The sequence below is a fragment of the Canis lupus genome, chromosome X (assembly GCF_003254725.2).
Source record: "Canis lupus dingo isolate Sandy chromosome X, ASM325472v2, whole genome shotgun sequence".
In the NCBI taxonomy this organism is placed as follows: domain Eukaryota; kingdom Metazoa; phylum Chordata; class Mammalia; order Carnivora; family Canidae; genus Canis; species Canis lupus.
In genome coordinates, this window is record NC_064281.1 from 11,782,081 (window position 1) to 11,804,383 (window position 22,303).

General features: G+C 39.7%; 1 protein-coding gene across 2 annotated transcripts in view; it reads right to left on the reverse strand.

The window, feature by feature from the left end:
* ACE2 (angiotensin converting enzyme 2) overlaps positions 1–22,303 on the reverse strand; it is a 40,481-nt gene that overhangs the window by 15,188 nt on the left and 2,990 nt on the right. For both annotated transcript variants that reach the window (XM_025437140.3, XM_025437149.3), the window contains 8 exons: positions 17,880–18,038; positions 14,377–14,470; positions 13,570–13,713; positions 12,036–12,148; positions 9,391–9,496; positions 6,997–7,094; positions 4,438–4,607; positions 1,645–1,871 (listed from right to left, as the gene is read on the reverse strand). In XM_025437140.3, coding sequence (XP_025292925.3) covers positions 1,645–1,871; positions 4,438–4,607; positions 6,997–7,094; positions 9,391–9,496; positions 12,036–12,148; positions 13,570–13,713; positions 14,377–14,470; positions 17,880–18,038 — 1,111 coding nt within the window. The remainder of the gene's footprint in view (positions 1–1,644; positions 1,872–4,437; positions 4,608–6,996; positions 7,095–9,390; positions 9,497–12,035; positions 12,149–13,569; positions 13,714–14,376; positions 14,471–17,879; positions 18,039–22,303) is intronic.

Genomic DNA, 22,303 nt, shown 5'->3' on the forward strand with positions numbered 1-22,303 from the left:
GGGGGATACTAAATACTTGGCACACCAAGTGCCTAGTGTTGAGAAAAATGCCTTGCACATATTATATGCTCAGTAAATATCTTTGAAAGAAGAAAGTAGGCAAGGAAAAGAGAAGGAGGGAGGAAGAGAAGGAATGAAGGAATTTATTTAACATCATTCACAGATCAGGGGTAGAGCCAAGGAAGGAAGCAAGAGTTTTTCAAACCAATGGTATAACCACGTCTAGTACTATCCTAGTGATTCAATCATCTTTGCCTGGTGTCAGGGAAAATTTTAAAAATGATAAAAACAAATAAATGTCTGTTAATTGACTTAAAAATTACATTTTAAAATCAGGCAACGTGTGTGGTTGCTGTGAACTCCCTATCCTTTGCTGCTCCCTTCATGGGAGGATGTTGTTACTCGTCTATTACCCACTGGGTCTGTGCTTACAGCAACTTTCAGATGTGATGATGGCTTTACACTGACCTACTCCCAGGCCTTCATGAGATTACCAAAGTCTGGAGCCAGAAATCAAGGCACAGTGAATTGCCCTCACAATGATGGAGCTTATGACCTTGACCTCATTGACCAAACATTCCAGCCAGTGGAGCTGATGTTTTGAACCAAATAACTAAAATGAGGGGAGAGAAATGTACAGAAGAGAACATATTTGGCTCTAAGTATCCTTTTACAAGGAAGAATCAAAAGCCACGGCATGTTCAGTGAAGCATCTGGATCTTGCGAACATTCATCATGTGCCATCAAGTCCCAGCCATCCAACGAGAAACAGGCTGCCTTGGGCAAAGATGTTGAAGGATAGCATGGAGCTGAGGGGATGTTACAGGGGCAATTTTATGCTTCAGCTGGGTGAAGAAAACATTTCAGTCCCATCCAGTCTTGATATTCCACCACCTGTTCTGTAAGAACTCAAATTTCAAATCACACTTTGCTTTGCATAATATTATGGGGAAAGCTTTAGGGCTCTGGTTCTTGTTCTGCTATGTTGCCTTTGACCTCAGGCTCGTTACTTTTCCCCTCTTGTCTTCAGTTTGCTACCTCTGCAAAACGGTTTTTAGAATGTTCCTGCTCTCACATTTTGGGTGGTTTTTACCTAGACCCAGAAGGATCTAGTCAGAATTCTAACACTAATTAGCTGGGTGACCTTGGATAAGCCATTTCAGTTCTGTGGGCCTGTTTTAGCATCTTTTTCCCTCCCTGTTAGATGTTTCTTAGAGTTCCAAGACCATTCATTCAGTCACCTCTCTTATGCCTTTTTCAAAGATACAAAACCACAAGTTGGCTTGTTGTGATACATTCTTATTTTTTTAGGGAGGGGGGAGGGGCAGAGGGAGAGAGAAAGGGAGAAACCCAAGCAGGCAAGCAGGCTGTACGCCCAGCCTGACAGGGGCCTCAATTTCACAATCCCAAGATCATGACCTGAGCTGAAATCAAGGGTCAGACGCTTAATCAACTGAACCACCCAGGTGCCCCTTGTGATATATTCTTTAAAAAAATGTTTTTACCAGTAGCAATTCCAGCTACCCATAAATATCATATACTTTATGTGGCAAAAATTAAATATATCCCATATGTGATAATAAATACCTTTGCCCACAACCAACTAAAGAATCCCCAAAACAAGCCATGAAAAAATGTCCATACCACTGTCTTCGAAAAAACTAGGAGGCAGAAGACCAATGTTTTTCAAATGGTTGGGTGTAGCTGCAGAAAGTGACATGATTTCCCCAACAGCTTCATGGAACCCTTCATTAGCTCCATTTCTTAGCAGGAAGGGTTGTGCGGCATATGCCATGTCATACTGGATGTGTCCCATCTCATGATGGGCTGTCAGGAAGTCATCCATCGTTACCTTTGTGCACATCTTGATCCTGAACAAAAAAAATGGGCAAGATTAAAATTAATCTCAATGAAATTAATTTAATCTGCATAGTAAGAGCAGTAGAGGATTTTGGTAGCTTGGATCATCTTTGCAAGATTTGTTCACCAATGAATCTTGAGGACTTACTTCTGAAACTGTACAAGGTGCTCAATATAAAGTGATGGGCAGGGCTGAATCCTATTGCTCACAAACTAATAGAAAGATAAGCAGAGCAGCCTGGGTGGCTCAATGGTTTAGCACCGCCTTCAGCCCAGGGCGTGATCCTGGAGACTTGGGATCGAGTCCCACATTGGGCTCCCTGCATGAAGCCTGCTTCTCCCTCTGCCTGTGTCTCTGCCTCTGTGTGTGTGTGTGTGTGTGTGTGTCTCATGAATAAATAAAATCTTTCATAAAAAAATAAAGGAAAGAGGGCCAAAAACAAAGGCCTAGGTGGTCCCATACAGAGTAGAGAAAGATGATTCAGAGAGAGAAAGAGGTCAAAGAAGTCCAGAAGAGCAGGACAAGGCGGAAGCCAATGAAAAACGGCATTTTAAAGAAAACTTGTAAACCTCGTCTAAGGCTTCAGTGACCCAATGCAATAAGGACTGCATTTGGCAGTTAGGTAGTGGTCCTGTTCGACTTGGCCAGAGCAGTCGCACTCAGGTGAATGCAGGGGTCATATTTCAGTATGGTTCCCAATTAATTTTCTTACCACTCTGACCATGTCACCCCCTGATAAATCTCCTTTAAGTCTCCCCCAGTGCTGGGGAAGAAACTTAACCTCTTTAATACAGTCCAGTACGACCTGCTTTTCTACCCTGGTTTATCTCTCTTCTTTTTTGAAACAATCACAAGAAGAGCTACGATATATTTCATGTCTGCAGTACCTAGTAGCCTAGGCTAGGAAATGTACATATACTCACTCATGTTTAAGCCTCACTATAGCACCAGAGTCAGTGAACTGTTTTTGATAAATAAGTCTTCGTTGGAACACAGGCACCATTTGTCTATGTATAATCCACGGCTGCTTTGATGCTGCAAGGGCAGAACCGGGTAGTTGCAACAGAGACCCGCAAAGACTATCTGACCCTTCACAGGAAAGGGCTATCTGCCCCACTCTAGTGGATGTCGCTGGGGTCCTGCCGCTGGGGTCCTGTGCAGACCAGCTCCACCAGGCAGAGCCACCCGGCCCCCAGTTAGCCTGAGTCATCGCTGTTAAAAACCAACAGCTGCTTCCTTGTGCACTGCCTTTGGCAAAAGGAGAGGTGCCTCAACCAGGAGAGAATGTCTTCCCACACTCTGGGGCAGTCCACAGCCAGTGGCTGACTGACGTGGGGTTACAAAAGTCCAGTCCTCTTCGTTCAAGGTGTGACCAACTGTGATACACATCAGGCCCCGGAGAGCCCAGTGGGATCAAGCTGAAGGCCAAGTTTCCAACAGAGACCACACCTTACTTAACTCTTTCCCCTGCCAACCCTGCTTCCCTCACTCCCCTTTGCCTGACTTCGTCCCTCAATGAAACATTTGTACGAGAATCTTCTTCTCAAGCTGGGAAACCCAACCTAAGACAGTCACAAACCTGCTACCTGGAAATTACCATTCCAGTTTATAGATAAGGAAAATGAAAGCCAAGGTCAAATACCTTGCCCAAGGCTGCCCAGCCACACCTGGGGTTCGAATGCCTGGGTTCACTCCGCCATAGCCCAGGCTCCTCTTCACATGACCTTTATTCTAGCCTAACTTGCTGGTTCCAGTACACAATGCCAGGTCCTGCCTCTCTGCATTTGATCCTGCTTTTCTCCCAGCCCAGTGTCCTCCTCCCAGCTCCCTCTGTCCGAACCCTTCTCATCTTTTAAGCCTAATGCAAATGTCACCCGAAAAGCCCTGTCTGAACCTACAGCCTATTCCAGGTGTAGTCAGTTCTCTTCCAATTCCCCATAGAGTGTTCTCTGTGGTTTTCTTATAACACGTACCACTTTCTCTAGTCTTCTTTTTTAAAAAAAAAGATTTTATTTATTTATTCATAAGAGACAGAGAGTGGGGGAGAGAGAGAGGCAGAGACACAGGCAGAGGAGAAGCAGGCTCCATGCAGGGAGCCTGATGCGGGACTCGATCCCGGCTCTCCAAGATCACACCCTGGGCCAAAGGCAGGTGCTCAACCACTGAGCCACCCAGGTGTCCCTTTCTCTCTTCTATCCCAGATTATTTATTCACCTGTCCTGTCTCATTCACAGGAGAGAAACATGGAGGGATAGAACAATGCCTGGCTCACCCAGCCACGTTTGTAAATCTTTCTCATGGGGATACCACCCTTCCCAGGACCTGGTGAATCTAATGGGTGCATATTATTTCAAGTGAGGCCAACTGTCTAAAGTTCAAGACAGGGCCTGCTGATAATCCCATTTTTTCTGGAAAAGCCCAGATATGTTCTCATGGACTCCTGAGCCCTCATTTAAGGGGAGTTCACACATCCCTTCTGTGCTCAGGGAAGCAGAGAAAAAATCCAAATCCATCCTCATCACTGTCTCCATTGTTTCCCAGTTTAGTAACAGCCATATAAGGACCATCCTCACTACCTGAAGTCACCCTTCCCTAGGTCCCAAGCTGTGGGGTGGCAGACCACTTTCCGGCTGTCACTTGGCTCAGTTAGCATGGAGTTCTCCCAGAATTCTTGAGTCATGTTGGGAAGGCCAACAGACACAAAGAATTTCTCAGCCTCCTTGAATATCTTCCTTGCATCCCAGCTCTGGAAGAAAAAAAAACAACATTTCATTCTAGCATTAAAATAACTGCATTCTTTCTGTTGGCTATGTACAGAGGCATGACTTTTCTGGAAGGCAATCTGGCGACATGTATGGACATGTCAAGCTTTCAAAGTGTTTATACTCTTTATCTCAGTAATCCTGTCTCTAGGGAACTAACCTAGGAAATTCTCAGAAGTTAGGTCAAAGAATTCCATTTAAAATCGGGGGGTTTTGTTTACTTTTAAAAATTAAGACATATTGGACACATCACATTCTGTAAATTTAAGGTGTACAACATGTAAGATGATTTTTAATAAAGAAAAAAGTGGAAACCTCCACCAGAATGGTTAAATAAATAATGATGTCTTCATGGAATGGAAAATCTAAATAAATTCAATTTATAAAGACTTTTTATTGATGTTTTTATAATTTAACATGAAGTGAAAAAGTAAAATATATAAACCACTTATATAATGTGATATTAATGAGGAGATATACAAAAAAATTAACAGTCAACTGCATGAGATTATGTATGATGTTTTTGTCTTTATTTTTTGTATTCCAAGTATAAACAAACAACAGTGACCTTCCCTTTGCTAAAATACTATTCAACTCAAACAAACCATCATTGACTGAGCCCCTTCAAGGGAGGAGACCGTGCTATTAGGCTCAGTGGAAGACAGAAACAATAAAGTGCATATGAAGTCATGGACTTCTATAACCAAATAGGCCTGCATGTGACACAGTGGTCAATAAGTAGCTAGGCATTGGCTTCATAGTCTGTATGGGAATCTAAAGTTTCAGAATGTTCCAGAACTGGAGAGGGGCAGCAGTAGGTATCTGCCATCTAGCAAACCCTTCTGGGAGCCGACAGGACTTCTTTGGAAATAAGGCCCACATGAGGCAAACTAAGATTGTACAACTAGCAGATAATTCATGAATCACTTTGGGTGACACAGAAAACTTTCTCTGATCTCAAAGACCAGTCAAGTCTGGTTTTTCTCCTCTATTGCCTTTGGGGATTTGAAACAGGATGTGACACTGTGGATGTTTTTTATTATTGCCCTTTAAAGGCAATATTGATATTAATAGGTATGGCATTCTCAAGCAGAATGAACGTATGTATACCAGAACAGTGCAGACTAGTAAGCACAGTTAACGTCTATTAAATGCAGAATGAATGAATGGAAAATGAGACTGGAAATATTAGGAGTTCTGACCTCAAACCTTGGTTGCTACTGATTATCTTTGTGACTTCGGGTGAGTCATTTACCCAGGCCTCAGTTGCCTCACCTACAACACAGATCCATCACAATCCCCGTCCTGATAGTCTCATTGGTTTGTTGTCAAGATGACCTTAGGAGAGATGGTGCATGTACCAATCCTGGAGATAGTCTAAGGAGCTATATGCAGATGGGCCTCTGCTGTTGCTCAGCTGTGAAATCAGACCTAGTATAGCTATGAGAGTTTGGAGGCCCTTGCAGCTTCACATTTTTATTTTGGTATGGCCTTTTCCCAGGAATATGTTATGTATGTGAAGATTTTCACTGCATGGCTGTTTACAGGTTTAAAACTGGTATCAAGGAAAAATCTAGCAATATGTAAATAGTAAAGGAAATCATGATGCAACTCTCTGAAGACATTTTATACAGCCAATAGAAGTATGACCATAAATTGTACCCAGAAAATGTAGATTGTTAGCTGAATAAAGAAAAATATGTAATTATAACATGATTTCACCAATGGCAGGGAACACAGTGAATCTAAACCATTATGCCAAGATGGTAACAAAAAAGTAATTTAAAAATTAAAGACTCATAATACTTCTAACAATAGTGAATTTTTAAATATGCAAAAATCTCCTAAGGATATCATTTTTTCCTGTTCATAGAGATTATAGGCTGATTACCTCGCAGCGACTAACTCTGGAAAGAATAACGCCAACCAGTCAGTAATTTCACATCTTACTGCCTAATGGAAAACTCAGGTCATCTCCATTTTTAATATCTCTCAAGATCAATACCATACTTATCATTCAAGGTACTTGATGTTACTGACATTGTAAATTACTTTCCCATAAAAAGATAGCTACATAAGACATACATTTATTATTTTTTAAGGTTTTATTTATTTATTTGAGGGGGAAAGAGAGAGAGAGAGAGAGAGAGAGCAGGGGAAGGAGAAGCACACTCCCCACTGAGCAGGAAGCCCAACTTGGGGGCTCAATCCCAGGACCCTGGGATCATGACCTGAGCTGATGGCAGATGCTTAACTGACTGAGCCACCCAGGCTCCCCTACATGGTTTTATATGCAAAAGATAAGGAGAGAAAAATGGCAGAAAAATAAATGAAGTTGAGGATTTAGATTTAGTTTTTAAGGCCTCTTCCTACCTGGTTCACCATTGCATTAGTAACATCTATGTTTGGTTTCTGTCCAAAGGGGACTGTCAAAGGGTACAGATTTGTCCAAAATCTACCCCACATATCACCTATTTAAAAAAAAGATTTTGTTAATACATAGCAAAGACAACAGAATTATAGACCTGATTTTACACACTGCATAAATTAGGATAAGTAAGTAGGCCATACAGTATTCTAGATTTAATCTAGTTTCTTTTCATTACCTCTTTTTGTTTTCTTATTTAAAATTTTCAAGGCTCTCTTCTTTTACTATCACCTCTAAAAGTTTAAGATTTATTAAGATTATCCCTGTTTTTCCCATTTCAAATTACAATTCAAAGGCACAATTTATTAAATATATGCAACATCATAGCTACTGTAGATTAGAAACATTCATATAATCCGTCATTCATGGAACAAAATATTGCAAATTAAGCTATTAGTAATTCCTAATATTGGACTCAAGAGAGATCATATAGGATCATCATTCAGGAATCTCTACTAACTAGTAACAAAGTTCCACCTTTGTCACTATACTATAGCAATACACTTAATTGGGTAATTTTTCAAACATCTCAAATAAATGCTAAATTGGATTCCAAGGTCAGAGACCCTAAAAGGCAAGATGGATCTACAAAAAGTCAATCTAATGGCAAGACCAGAATGTTGGTACCAAAGGAATGGGGCATAACTATATGAATAATACTCCAATGAACTCATGTTTTAAACAATAAAATTTAGTATAGATAAGTATAATGGCCTATGCTTAAATTTTAAGGAAAGATGTATCCAATATAAAAATATGTGATATGTGACTTTAGGCTGAAACATAGTCTACATGTAAAAGACCAAAAGGGACCCAACAAACAGTGTGACATGGCTTCCAAAACACAAATGTAATCTTAAGGTAAATAAATAGAATTATAGTGTCTAAAACAAAGGAAGTCATGGTACCATTTTTACTCTATATTGGCCAAACGTCACCTGGAGTATTTGTTCAATTATGAGCATGATATTTGAAGACAAAGACATCAACAAGGGCTAGTTTGTCCAAAGGAGAACAATTAGAAAATTGAGAATAATATTTTATTATTATTTTTATTATTTTATTTATAGATAAATATAATGGATAAAAATCTGTGTAGGATATTTCACTGGAAAAAAGGAAAGAGTGTATACATTATGGTAATAATAATACTCACTAAAATATATTGGTTACGTACTCTTGTGCCAGGTACTATGCTATGCCTTATACAATGGTTGTTTAAAATATCTAGAAGGCCATCTTATAGAACAAGAATGAACATATTCTCAGTAACCTCATATCATAGAATTAGATGTAAAGAATGGAAGACATTAGAGGGGTGTTGATTCAGTCCCATATAAGGTAGAACTTGCTTATAACTGGTGCCACGTGGCAATAGATTCATCTACCTTGGAAGGAAGGAAGGAAGAGCCACAACACACCAGACAGGTTTAAGCAGAAACTAAATTACTGAAGAATTCCTGCTAAAGACATTGTAGAGAGTACTTATATATTGCCTTAGAGTAAAAGTCTCTACAGGCCCTTTGTCCATATTCTCTCCTGCTGAGAGCTTTAGCTGTTGAGAAGAATTAGCTACCAGCAGCTTAGTTTGGTAGGAACACTATGTATGCATGACATGAACTTTTCAAACACATATTTTATTTGACCTTAGCTTCTAAGGAGTGGTACAGAGGAAGGAAGGATGGCCACTCTCTATAAGGGAATTAGATGATTCAGTAAAAGACCCTAGGTCTTTCATGGTCTACAAAGTCTCCGTGGCAGGATAGAAAGTTCTTGGAAGATTGAGTCTCCTCTTAAGCTAGGCATTTTTCTTCATGGCAAAAACTTCATTCATAACCCATATGATTCCAGTGAAAGTAATTGGTACAGTTTAGAATAAATTTATGAAGCTTTCACTCAAGCTATACCTTAATTCTAGAAAGCCTTTCTCTCACCCCTGACCACCCCCAGCCTACCAAGCGCTAACAATATAATACTAAAATGCCAAGCTCCACTTCAAGAGCTTAGTTAATCAACTTAAATTGTAAACTTATTTTCCCAATTTCCACTGTCATTTGAACTCGGAGTTTTCTTTCTAGTTATCCTAAATAACTCCTTATCCTTTGGACTGTGGCCAACATAATAACCTTTTATGTGTAAAATAAAGTAATGCAATAAAGAACAATTTTAAATGGCTTTAATGTTGAAGAAAGTGCTTGCAAAATGTGATTTTGATAATGCTACTAACTTCATTCGCAAAAATCTCCAAAAGTTTTATGTTGGGCCTCCTTCCAAAAAACAATTTTATTGGTGGAAATAACAAAGAACAAAGTACACCGAGAGTTCCTGGAGTTTCTTACCAAGCAAATGGGCTGGGAGGCATCCAGTTGGGCTGATATAGGAAGGGTAGGTGTCCATCAACTTTGTCCTCACATAAGCATGAAGATGTTGATACAATGGCATAATCTGAAAAGCCCAGAAAGAAAATTTAAGACCAAGAGTAGCCTACTCCAATTTCCAATTCCCAACACTGAAAATAGGAACCTCTTTAGATAATTAGAATTTCCCTAAATTCTGATTTCTTTTTTCAAATATTCTGGAAAGTTTGAAAACATCTCTTCTTCCCAGATATTGATAATGACTAGCTTCATTGCATAAAGCATTAAACATACCTGGAGGAATACAGGTCCCAAAATGAAAGCTGATGCAAAAAATATTCATTTTTAAGATGATACCTACTTCCTTTGTTTATAGATTGAAGTACCATTTACATCCCACAAAATTCACCCATTTTTAAATGTACAGTTTCATGAGTTTTAGTAAATTTATGTTAGGCAACTTTCACTACCACCCAGTTTTAGAATATTTCCATTACCTAAAAACTTTTCTTGTGCCCATTTGCAGTCAAATCCAGTCCCACCCTCAGCTCCAGATCACTGAAATGCTTTCTGTCCCTATAGTTTTGTCTATTCTAGAAATTTCATATAAATGAAATCATTAAGTATGTGACCTTTGGTGTCTGGTTTCTTTCACTCAGCATAATTTTTAGGTTCATCCATGTTATTGCATGTATCAGTCATTCATTCTTTTTATTACTGAGTAGTGTTTCATTGTATGAATACATCCAAGTTTGCTTCATTTAGTATCTCATAGATACAATTCACCAGTTAAAGGACAACTAGGTTGTTCCCAGTTTGGGGCTATTATGAATTATACTTCTATAAACATTCATGTATGAGTCTTTGTATGGATCTATATTTTCATTTCCCTCATATAGATACCTAAGAGTGGAATACTTTAATCATATAATCAATGTGTAACTTTTTAAGAAATGCCAAACCACTTTCCACAGCAGTTGTGCCATTTTGCATTTCTGTGTCTCTACAGTGTCTCAGCAGTGTCTCCACACCCACACCAGCACCTGCTATGCCAATCTTTTATAACCATAACCATTCTAGCATGTGTGTAGTCTTTTTTTTAGATTATTTATTTATTTAAGAGAGACACAGAGAGAGAGCATGAGTTGGGGAAAGAACAGAAGGAGAGGGAGAAGGACAAGCAGAAACCTCACTGAGTGGGAGCCCAATGCTCGATCCCAGGACCCTGAGATCATGACCTGAACCAAAGTCAGATGCTTTACTGAATGAGCCACCGAGGCGCCCCTGTGTGGTGTTTTTTTTTCTTTTTAAGATTTTATTTATTTAATCATGAGAGACACACAGAGAGAAAGGGGGGGGGCACAGGCACAGGCAGAGGGAGAAGCAGGCTCCATGCTGTGAGCCCCATGTGGGACTCAATCCCAGGTCTCCAGGACCACGCCCTGGGCTGAAGGCAGCGTTAAACTGCTGAGCCACCCGGGCTGCCCTGTGTGGTGGTTTTTAATCATGGTCTTAATTTGCACTTCTTTAACAACTTTTTACTTGTTTATCTGCCATTTATATAACGTCTTTGATGATGTACTCATTCAAATCTTTTGCCCATTTCTTTTCTGGGGAGTTGTGTCTCCAACTTCCTCTTTTTAATAAGAGATTTTATTCATTTATTTGAAAGAGAGCGAGTACACAAATGAGGGGGAGGGGAAGAAGGAGAGGAAGAAGCAGACTCCCTGATGAGCAGGGAGCCCAACTCAGGACTTGATCTCAGGACCCTAGGATCATGACCTGAGCCAAAGACAGATGCTTAATTGACTGAGCCACCTAGGTACCCTTCTCCAACTTCCATTTTTGATAGTTCTGTGTAACTAAGGCTATGACAGAGAGGTCTACATAAGAAGTTTGAAGGCACAGGGGTAAGGGAGAGAGTGGGAGCCAAAATGAAGAAAGAAGGAGACACTGTGAAATGTCCATGGGATACTCTCCCTTCCTAAAAGACTTCCTTAGTCAAAGGTAGGGAAAGAATAGTATCAGTTGTCCTGAGGAAGGAAGCAAAGCCTACAGCTCTGCTAACAAAGTAAGACAGTGTGGGTCCCAAGTATTTCACCAAGACTATTCTTTCTTATAATCTAAAAGACATTCCTCCCTGTAATCTTTCCTTTTTATAATCTTGCTATTGGCAATTCCTGGTCAATTCAGTGGCTAAAAAGGGGAAGAAAGCAGAGCAGTTCTGATCATCCATAGGGGTTGCCCTATTGTTCTTTTTTTCTTAAAGATTTTATTTATTTATTCATGAGAGACAGAGAGAGAGAGAGACAGAGACATCGGCACAGGGAGAAGCAGGCTCCCTGCAGGGAACCCAATGGGGGACTTGATCCCAAGAACACGTGATCACATGATCCCATAATTCCTGGATCACAGCCTAAGCCAAAGGCAGGTGCTCAACCACTGAGCCACCCAGGCACCCCTGCCCTATTATTCTTTAAAATCTTTTCAAGCTCTAATATTCCATAACTCTGAGACCTGGGAATGGCTGACTAGTGTGTTAAGAACAAGTCCAAATGCCTTTGGTCATTGTCCCTTCTTCCCATGCACTGCCCTACACCTGTCTCTGTGTATGGTTCCTTGGTTACCTGTGTGAAGGTATGTTCCACATCATCAATCAACTGGTTGCGGCTATAGTTATAGCCGTTTTCCCACTCCTCTTCATAATCTCCTCTCCAATAATCCCCATAGTCCTCATAATCTGTTTTTAAAAAGGAGAAGGAAGAGAACATAAGGGAAAGAAAGAGATGAAGCACAGTATATATAAATTAACCTTGCTGGGAGGTTAAAAAAATCCAAAGATGTGTCACATTTTTATTGCCCTTCTAAATAATAACTCAAAGGCATGAAATGAATAATAATACTAGCTAGTGTCTGTTAAGCACTTGCTCTCTGCCAGAAATTTTAATGCATTATCTCATCTAACATGCACAGAAACTCTACAAGACTGACATTAGTAAAATCCCCACCATGCAGATCAGCATGATGTTCTTAGACGGTGAAATCATTTGTCCGGGGTCACACTACTGGTAAGAGGCAAAGGCACACTCTGAGTCTCCTAGCCCTCGGCCTGGCCTCTATCTTCTCCATACTTCAGTTTATATCTTTGGCTTTAAAACATGTGATTGGATTTGAGTTTTTAAATTCTCCTTTTGTTCAGGGCCTTATATTTTCAAATCTAACTCAACTCATCTTAGACCTTGCCATAGTGAGCCTCTGTTTGCAAATTATACGTCTGCACAGAACATCTCTTTGTGCTACATGTAGTATCTCAGCATCAGGAAACACGAGCTTGCATTAGGATATTAGCCAATGAAGTTTGCAAATGTATTTTAATAATTTTTATTTTTGTATGCATATTGGCAATGAATGATCAGGAGGAGGAGAGGAAGAACTCATTGGATGGAAGGATATAGTGATAAGCTACAATCTCCAGCTTGCTCGTGGCTTGAGAATAGAAGTTTAAGTGGCAGGGAAAGACATTTAGAAACAACAGATGAAAAAAAATTCTTCCTTACTCAACCCCAGGGTGCTGAGAATCACCAAAGCATAAAGTTACTCATAATGCCACAGCTCCACCTCATTATTCGGGCAGGAGAATAAGTTAGGAAATATGGAAATTCCGTCTCATGTTAAAAGTCTTATGACCCCACGATTTGAGTTATAATTACAACTGCAGAACATAATGTATTTCCAGCCTAAATTCATCTTTTTTTCTTTCTTTCTGGGATACCACCCTGACTTAAACACACAAATGACCTTTGAGAATAAACTGTGGCCAGATAGGAGTTTAGGGGAGAGACAGTATCTCTGTCTTCCATCCTATATGAGAAACAGAATCCCTACTCAATCCCCAGGTTGCCTTGGGAAGCTCCTGACACTTTCCCAGACAAGTGATTTGTTTGATGCTCTCTAATTGAGCTCTTTAAAGTCTAGAAAGTCAGTGCACCTTTCCTTATTCCCTAATACTTTCCTCTTTGAGACACATAACCTGAATTTGTTCAGCAGATGATCATTAATTTAGGGATGCCTCTTCTATCAAAGGGCAGCCTTGGTAATTCCTGAGAAATAGCCCACAGCCCCAGAGAGGGCTTCAGGACCTCTACCAACCAGTGAACTTACTGTTTGCTCTTGCCATCTCATTTTTCAGGGCCACATACTCTTCATATAATGGCCTCAGCTGCTTGCCGACCTCAGACCTCCAGCCTTCCCAGGCCCAGAGCCTCTCATTGTAGTCTTTGCTGTTTTCCATTATGTCATCCAAACCTGTCATTGCAAAGCACCCAATAGGAAATAAACATGCATTTGTAAAAATTTTTATTCATAAACAATTATGTGAGCTTTAAAGGATTACAAGTAAGGCTGGCAGACAACAAGGTCATAAGGTAATTAAATTAAATCTCATGATTTATTGATTTCTTCATCTTATAGTTTCAAAATATTTCTGCAAAGAAAATAAACCATTGAAATCATTTGGCAACTGACTTAATTAAAGTACTTGGAATGTGATATAATTTACCATGAAGTTTTGTTAAAAGTTAAAAGTTCATCTATGTGTTGAAACACCTATTTGGAATCTTATCATTGGATTACCCATTTGAAAGGCACAGAGTCAACATCTAGTGCCAATCTCAGTTTTAAAATTTAGAGTAAAAAGGGGCACCTGGGTGGCTTAGTCGGATAAGCATTAAGCATCGAACTCTTGATTTCGGCTCAGGTCATGATCTCAGGGTTGTGGGACTGAGCCCTGTGTAGGGCTCTGGGCTCAGTGTAGAGTCTGCTTGAGACTCTCTCTCTCCCTCTGCCCCAACCCCAGTGTGTGGGCACATGCTTGCGCTCTCTCTTTCAAGTAAGTAAATAAATAAAATCTTTAAAACTTAGAGTAAAAAAATTAAATTTCATAATCATTGCTCAAAATTAATAACCTACCTGGTTCAAGTAATAAGCACTCCTGAGGATTACTTGGGTTACAAGCTTTTCCAGTACTGTAGATAGTGCTCATTGAATTTAGGATTGTGTTCAACTGCAAATTAAACATAATAAATAACGTTTAAGCTGGGATATCTGCTGTATAGAATGCTAAGGCAAAGATGTCCATTTGACCATGTGATTTTTTTATGCCTCAAAATATAGCAGTTCACATCTTTGCCCAGTATCCTCCTTTATGTAGGGCAGGGATATCTCTATCCCTACCCCCATCAACTAGCGCAGAGCCTTAGAAACACATAATAAATATATGTGGAGTGGCTGAAATAAACAGATTTACCAAAATTCCAAGGATGTTGCTCAGGTACACATGCACAGAGAAATGTCTTCATTGTTTCATTTAACATTCTTTGAGTACACATTTACTGAACATCTACTATGTCCTACACTCTAATAACTCTGACATGAACAAGTCACTGGTCCTCAAGGACCCCACAGTCATGGGACAGTGAGGCAGCCATGAAATCAATAATTACATAACCAATTGACAAGTGGTATAACTGTCATGAAAAAGTGATGTGGCAGTCTGGCAGAGAGTGGATAAATGAATAACTTGGAAATTCAGGAATAGCCTCAAAGAGGAGGGGGCATTAGCACTGTGTCTTGGAAGAGAAGTAGGAATTGGTCAAGTAGAAAAAGGAGATAGAAGGCAGAGCCTTAAAAAAAAATGGATGGAGGCAGGGAAAGAGCAGGCATTTTCCAGAAGTGATGACACATTGAAGGAAACTGGCATAGTGATACTGACTTAGGGAAGCAGGGGACATAAAGATGGAAGGTCAGCAGGGGCCAGGTCATGAGGGCCCATTTGTGCTACACTAAAGAGCTTAAACTTTACCATGGAGGTAAAGGAGAGTTAAGCAGTGCTACTCAAAGTGTGGTCTGTGGACCAGTACAAGAGAGTAAATGGTTTGTTTCTATTCTGTGTAAGTACAGGAATCAAGAGAATACATTTTTTAAAGGGAATAAATTATTATTAACTTTTTTAAACCGTTTGATATTTCCATGACATCTAGGCATGTGAGCAATGAAGTTAACCAAGTATTGATCTACAATGGATTTAGTAATAAGAGAATAAAGGGAATAAGAGAGGGAGAAAAGGAGGGAGGGAGGGGGGAAAGGAAGGGAAGAGAGAGAAGAGAAGAGAAGAGAAGAGAAGAGAAGAGAAGAGAAGAGAAGAGAAGAGAAGAGAAGAGAAGAGAAGAGAAGAGAGGAAGGAAGAAAGGAAGGAAAGAAGGAACTGGTTATCTTTCACATTTGATTTAAGAAGCACTGGATGAAAGGCTATTTCCCTTCTCCTATTTCCCTCTTCCATTGTTCTTTCACTCTGCTACAAGAATCATTATGCTAAAACATGAAATAGATCCCATGCTTAGAACATCAACAAGATCCCACAGTCCAAAGGAATCAATCCAATTCGTTACCATGGCACAAAACTCCTCATGGTCTTTGTCTACCTGTTTTTTTCAATCTCCCCTCCTTCCTCTCCATTAAATTCATATATCCTTGAGTCCTCTCTCTCCCCAAACATTCCAAGCTTTTACACGCATTTCAGTGGTTTTCAACTTTGGCTCCGCGTTAGAATTACCTAGGATCTTATAAAAAAAAAATACAGGATCCAGGTTCCACTCAGGCTAGATCAGTCTGTCTGGAGACTCTACAAGACCAATGGGCAAGGATTCACATGGTGTCTTTGTGAAAAAGATGGAGAAGTATGGAATGGATAAGATAAAGTGGATTATAACAAGTTAGATAATTGGATCCAAAGAATGTGGAATAACAAATATCAACTTGTAGGAAGATATGTGCCATATGGTTTTATCTTTGTCCTTATCATGAATTTTTTCTTTTTATAGATGGAGATTACAACACAGAGTTCCAGAAGAAAAGCAACTTAGAAAGAAGACTTTGATGTTAAATAGCCAAATATTTTAGATAAAAATATTTTAATAGGTTAGATCAGGGGTCTGTAAACCATGATCTGCAGACCAAATACCGTCTGCTGCCTGTTTTTGTAAAGTTTTATCAGAACACAGCCACACTCATTTGTTTATGTACTAGCTATGCTGATTTCCTGCTGCAACAGCAGAGTTGACTCATTGTGACAGAGACTATATGGCCCACTAAACCTAAAATATTTACTATCTTTCCTTTTACAGAAAAAAGTTTGCTGGCTCCCAAGCTAGAGAGATGGGACGAGAGATGTTATTTTAACAGGGAAAATACAGGCTTTCTTTAATTTGAACAAACTACCTACTTAAGAGCAGAATTTTGAAAGCTATCATTTTAGAGCAACATTGGTAGAAGAGATTTAGAGACTTCATTGACAGTGATATTGTTATGAGCCAACATGGAATCTGACTATCAAAGAACCCAACTCAAGCAAACAAAACCCAAATATGACTACATAGACTGTCTTAATAGATGTAGAACACAGGGTGCAGAATGTCATATTCCTGCTCACCTTCATGCAGACCAGAACCAACTCAGAGTGTGATGTTTACTTTGAGGTTACTGACAAAATGAAGACAGCAACTAGGACTGGTTAGAAAACTTGAAACCATTGTACAGAGGAAAATTGACAGAGCAAAGGATGTTTAGCCTATATTTTTCTTTAAAAAAGGACTCAACTAGTTTTTAAAAAGAGCTACCATAATTTATTTAAAAATTATTGTAGGAAAGAGCGATTTGGATCCAGAAGGCAGAACAAAGCAGAGGTAAAGCACTTAATGTTCAATGGAGGGAGCACCTCCATCAATTAGGGGGACCCACCTATGATATGGATGTCTTGGAAAGAGATGAACCCTCCCCCCACCTCTAAAGCAGTTTGAGCTGAGATTCTTAGCCATTTGTTAAAGATACTGCAGACAAGAGTCAAGAATGAAAGGGGGAAAGGACTGGACCACATACAGGACTTCTCAAGCTTGGTACTATTAACATTTTGGACCACATAACTTTTTGTCATTGGGGGCTGTCTTGTGCATTGTAGAATGTTTAGCAGCACCCCTGGCCTCTACCTACTAGGTCTAATAGCTGCCTTCCTCCAGTTATGACAACCAAAAATGTCTCCAGATATCATCAAATGTCCCTGGAGCAGAGGGCAAAATCACCCCCGGTGATCATAACTGACATAGACCAAGTATATTCTTCAGGCTGCCTGGTCCTACGAAGATGACTTCTGTATACAGTATGCATATACAACACAGTGCCCAGACAACACCAGTTTAACTTTTGTGTCCTAACATAATTATTACCAGTGTCTTCTTTCACTTGCAAAAGGATTCCAGTTTGGATGACAAATTATGTGGTCACCCTACCTAGGCACAGAGCTCTTTCTAATGTCAGCAGCACTATATTTGCAGATAAAGGAAGCAGCCATGGGGATATTAATGTTTAATGTTTCCCAGATATTTCAGCTCCTGGGGGTCAGTGCTAGAATGTTCACATACTCGTTGGTTCTTGTCTGCTGAGAGCACTGATGATCCACTGTGCTGAAGGGCCCGCAATTGACGCTTGACTGTGGAATCCTGAATTTCTTCAAGTGGGTATGTTTTGGCAAGCTTGGACTGTTCTTCATAAAAGGCAGACCATTTGGCCCCAGCATTATTCTGAAATGACAAAAAATAAGGTTGAAGTCAGAACGGCACTGCTTGAACAGATAGAACAGAAGATACTGTCCAAAAAAACATCTGGTGGAATATATAATATTTCCTGAGTGGTTTAGTTCTCTACTTTGCTGAAGGTCAAGGCTTAGGTTATGAGTGATCAGGCCACTCTTGGTCACTCTCTCTTTCTGGCCCAGTGCCTAGTTTTCCCAAGGGTCCTATCCCCAGAACTGGAAATGAATTCTCACAGATAATTCACATTGTGGGGCCCCGGAATTTATGGCCTTAGTACTATGACGTGGGTGAGTTAATTGGGGATTTGAGGATGAATGCTCTAAAGGGAGAGCCCAGTAAAGCTCGGAACAAACTTAATGGGAATATAGCCCCTCATGACAATGGGAACCATAAGAAATGAGGAACAGTTTGCAGTAAGCTCCATGGTGCCATGACTTACCAGGAATTCTGATCTTAAATTATGTTCCCCAAAGAATGTTGCCCAGAATATGGCCATTTGGTAGCCATGGTGATTTTCTAACAGCAAAAGAAACCAACAAGCAGGTGATGATACTCACTTGCCCCCATCTTGAACATCAGTATAGGCAAGTGGACTTCTCTAGATTCTTCTAGTGTAGTCTTTTCTCAATGTACAAACTCATTTCCATTTATCAAAGATGAAGATGAACAATTACTTTGTACATTGTACTTTTCTAGACTATATTTAAAAGGTAGCATATGAGACAAGGAAGGATTCCATTCTTGAAGTCAGACACCTCTGACTAGCTGTGTGACTTTAGGCAATTTACTTACCTTCTCTGAGCCAGTATAATGAGAGTAATAATAGGACTTACCTTAAAGGGTTGTTGCAAGGATGAGAACAATTAACAAATAATAAAATGTTTATCACAGTATCTGATACATCCTAAACATTCAAAAAAAGGTAGCTATTTTATAATTTATAGAAAAAAGTTTTTTGTCCTTAAGTTGCTTAGGACAACTTATCAGACAGTTGAGATATGCATCATGAATGTTTCATTAATAAAATATAAGAGCATATGATAATGTCTAAACTTTGAGTGCCCAAGCAGTTTCTGCTATCGGAAAAGAAAGACTCATGCGGGCAAGTAGATTTGGCCTAGCCCTCATGCAGAAGACCTTAAAGTAGGTAGGAGTTGGATGGATGGAGAGTACTTTGCAGAATAATTTACTTCATTTGAACTTCCTAATCCCATGAGATAGAAAATCCTTCTGTCTCCATTATTCATAGGTGCATAAAGGGGCTGAGAGAAATAAATAGTGGTTATGGGAATCAAGTGACACCACCTGGATCCTGGATCCCGGATCCCATGGTAGACAAACTCTAAGATGGAGCCCATAATCTTTACCTCCAGGAGGTACACGTTTGTGTGATCACCTCCCCCTTGAGTGTGAGCAGGAGCCATGATTCACTTCTAACCAGTAGAATATACCAAAGGTGACAGGATGGACATATTTGTGTTATATAAGATTGTAATTTTCATCTTGCTAAAACTGTCTCCCTTGCTGACTTTGATGCAGCAAGATGCCGTGTTGTGAATGACTCTGTGGAAAGGGCCACATTTTGAGGAACTGAGGACATGGATTCATCCCCAGTCAAGCCTCAGACGAGACCACAGCGCTAGCCAGGACCTTGATTACAACTTTATAAGACTAAGAAATGGAAAAAAAAGACTCAGAAATGGAAGATGCAGCTACACTATGCCTGGACTCCTGACCCACAGAAGCTGTGGGATTATAAATGTGTGTTATTTTAAGCTGCTAAACTTGTGATAATTTTTAACACAATAGATAACTAGTACCAATCCCAAAGGCAGGACTTCAGGAACAATTGTATTTTCCAGGCTAAGAAATTTCACTTTTATTCTTTGAATACTAGGGAATCACTTAGGGGCTCCAAGCATGCACATAACATGATGCAAATGGCATGTGGAAATGACAATGGATCAGGCAAGAGACGAAAATAGTGGCAGTAAAAATGGAAAATGATTTCTCTTTTTTTTTTTAAATGGAAAATGATTTCTCTTTTTATTGAGCACATACAACCAACCCCTCAGGAACTACTTTTTCAATTAATCTTCACAAACAATCTTGTGAGGTAGTTGTGATTGTCTCCACTTCACAAATGAGGGAACTGAGGCACAGAGCAGGTAAGTAGCTTTCCATAGGTCACACAGTGAGTAATTGAAAGAACCAGAGTGCTAACCCAGATATGTTTGCCTCCAAAGCTAATGCTCCAAACATCGATTATAGATGGTATTCAACACATTCTGTTCTTCTCTGCAGCACACATGAGTGGGAAGTAGTGAGCTATGGAAAGAAGAGTTTGATCTATGGCACAGACTCATCTATGCAACCCACCACTCACCTCTAAGTCCCTATCCTTCTTCCCCCAATTCAGGATGTTGTACTGTCAAGCAAAATTTCTGGTAAAACTTTAATACCAAATTATAGGAATAATTTTATTCTCAATCTCCTCTTGAAACAACTCACAATCCCCAAAAGGGCCCAGTCATAGAACATTTTTAAAATTATACTGCATATAGGTACTTTGAAGATATCTGTCTTATTTTATCACTACCATACTCTAAGTGTTATACTTTAAATTCCCCCCCCCCCCCAATTACATGATGTTGCCTTGAATTTTGACCTCCTAGGGCATACTCCTCCTCCTCTCCTCCTCCTCCCCTTCTCCTCCTCCTCCTCCCCTTCTCCTCCTCCTCCTCCTCCTCTCCTCCTCCTCCTCCTCCTCCCTCCTCCTCCTCCTCCCCTCCTCCTCCTCCTCCTCCTCCTCCTCCTCCTCCTCCTCCTCCTCCTCCTCCTCCTCCTCCTCCTCCTCCTCCTCCTCCTTCTTCTTCTTCTTCTTCTTCTTCTTCTTCTTCTTCTTCTTCTTCTTCTTCTTCTTTTTAGGGCATACTCTTCCATCCCAAGCTACTCTTTTTTCCAGAGCTCTAGGGACCTGAACTAGTTTTTTGTTAATTTCTTGGCTTGATATTCCTGCATCATGCTAGTAGTGGAAGTTCAATTTCCATACCTATTAAATAACTAAAGGATGAAACCTGAGTCTGATCAAGTCTCTAGATCAGGACTCTGCCCACCATCTGATTTTATAAATAAAGTTCTGATGGAACATAGTCACACTCATCTATGTATTGTCTATGGCTGCTTTCGTGCTACAACGCCAAAGTTGAATAGAGGCTGTAGGGCCCACAACGCCTGAAATATTTACTATCTGGCCTTTACAGAAAAAGTGCTCTTCCCTCTGCCCTAGATCTATACATTCACAGTAAATGCAGGGGACAAAAGAGCATGGTCAGCAATTTTTAGACGGCACAAATCAGCAAGTCCAGAAAGTGGGAGTTTCTATAGCACCAAAAATTTAATTCTTTAGCTAATAAATTGCAAAAAATACAAAATAAAAAAGTGAGGGACTCCGTAGATTAAAAGACAGCTAATGTACATCCTTCAAAATGATTAGGAGAGGATATTGTTAGATCTTGATTCAAACAAAACAGATGAAATTGAAAAAAGAAAGATGAGGCGGTAGGGTACATCTGAAAGCTGACTAGATATTTGACAGTACTGGGGAGTTATTAAGTTTTTGGCATGGCACTATTATTAAGGTGGTTTTAAAAATACTTTGAGTGCTCCAAGGTAAAATATACACACAAAACTATATCATGTTTTGGATTTCCTTCAAAATAATCCAATAAATGTGGAGTTGTGTAGAAAAATAAAACAAGACTGGCCAAAGTGTTAATGATTTGTAAAGCTGATGAAGGGTATGAGGAGATTCAATATACTCATCTCTCTTCTTTTACACACGTTTGAAATTTTTGTGATAAAAAAATAAAGAAAAATCATACGGCAGAGTACTCTTTGGCAACAAAAAGGAATAAAGTGATGCTACATGTTACAACACGTAAATTTAAAGAAGCCAGTCACAAGAGACCACACATTGTATGTTTCCATTTATATGAAATGTTCAAAGCAGGCAAACCTCTGGAGACAGAAAGTAGATTAGTGGGTGCTCAGGGCCAGGGGCTGGGAGGAAGAATGATAACAGGCATGTGGCTTCTTTCTGGAGTGATGAAAATGTTCTAAAATTAGATGGTGCCGAAGGTGGTATATAAACCTTCTGTAATATACTAAAAAGGCTGTAAATATACTAAAAAGCATTGAATTGTATACTTTAAGTTGGTGAATTTTATGGTGCATAAATTATATCTCAGTAA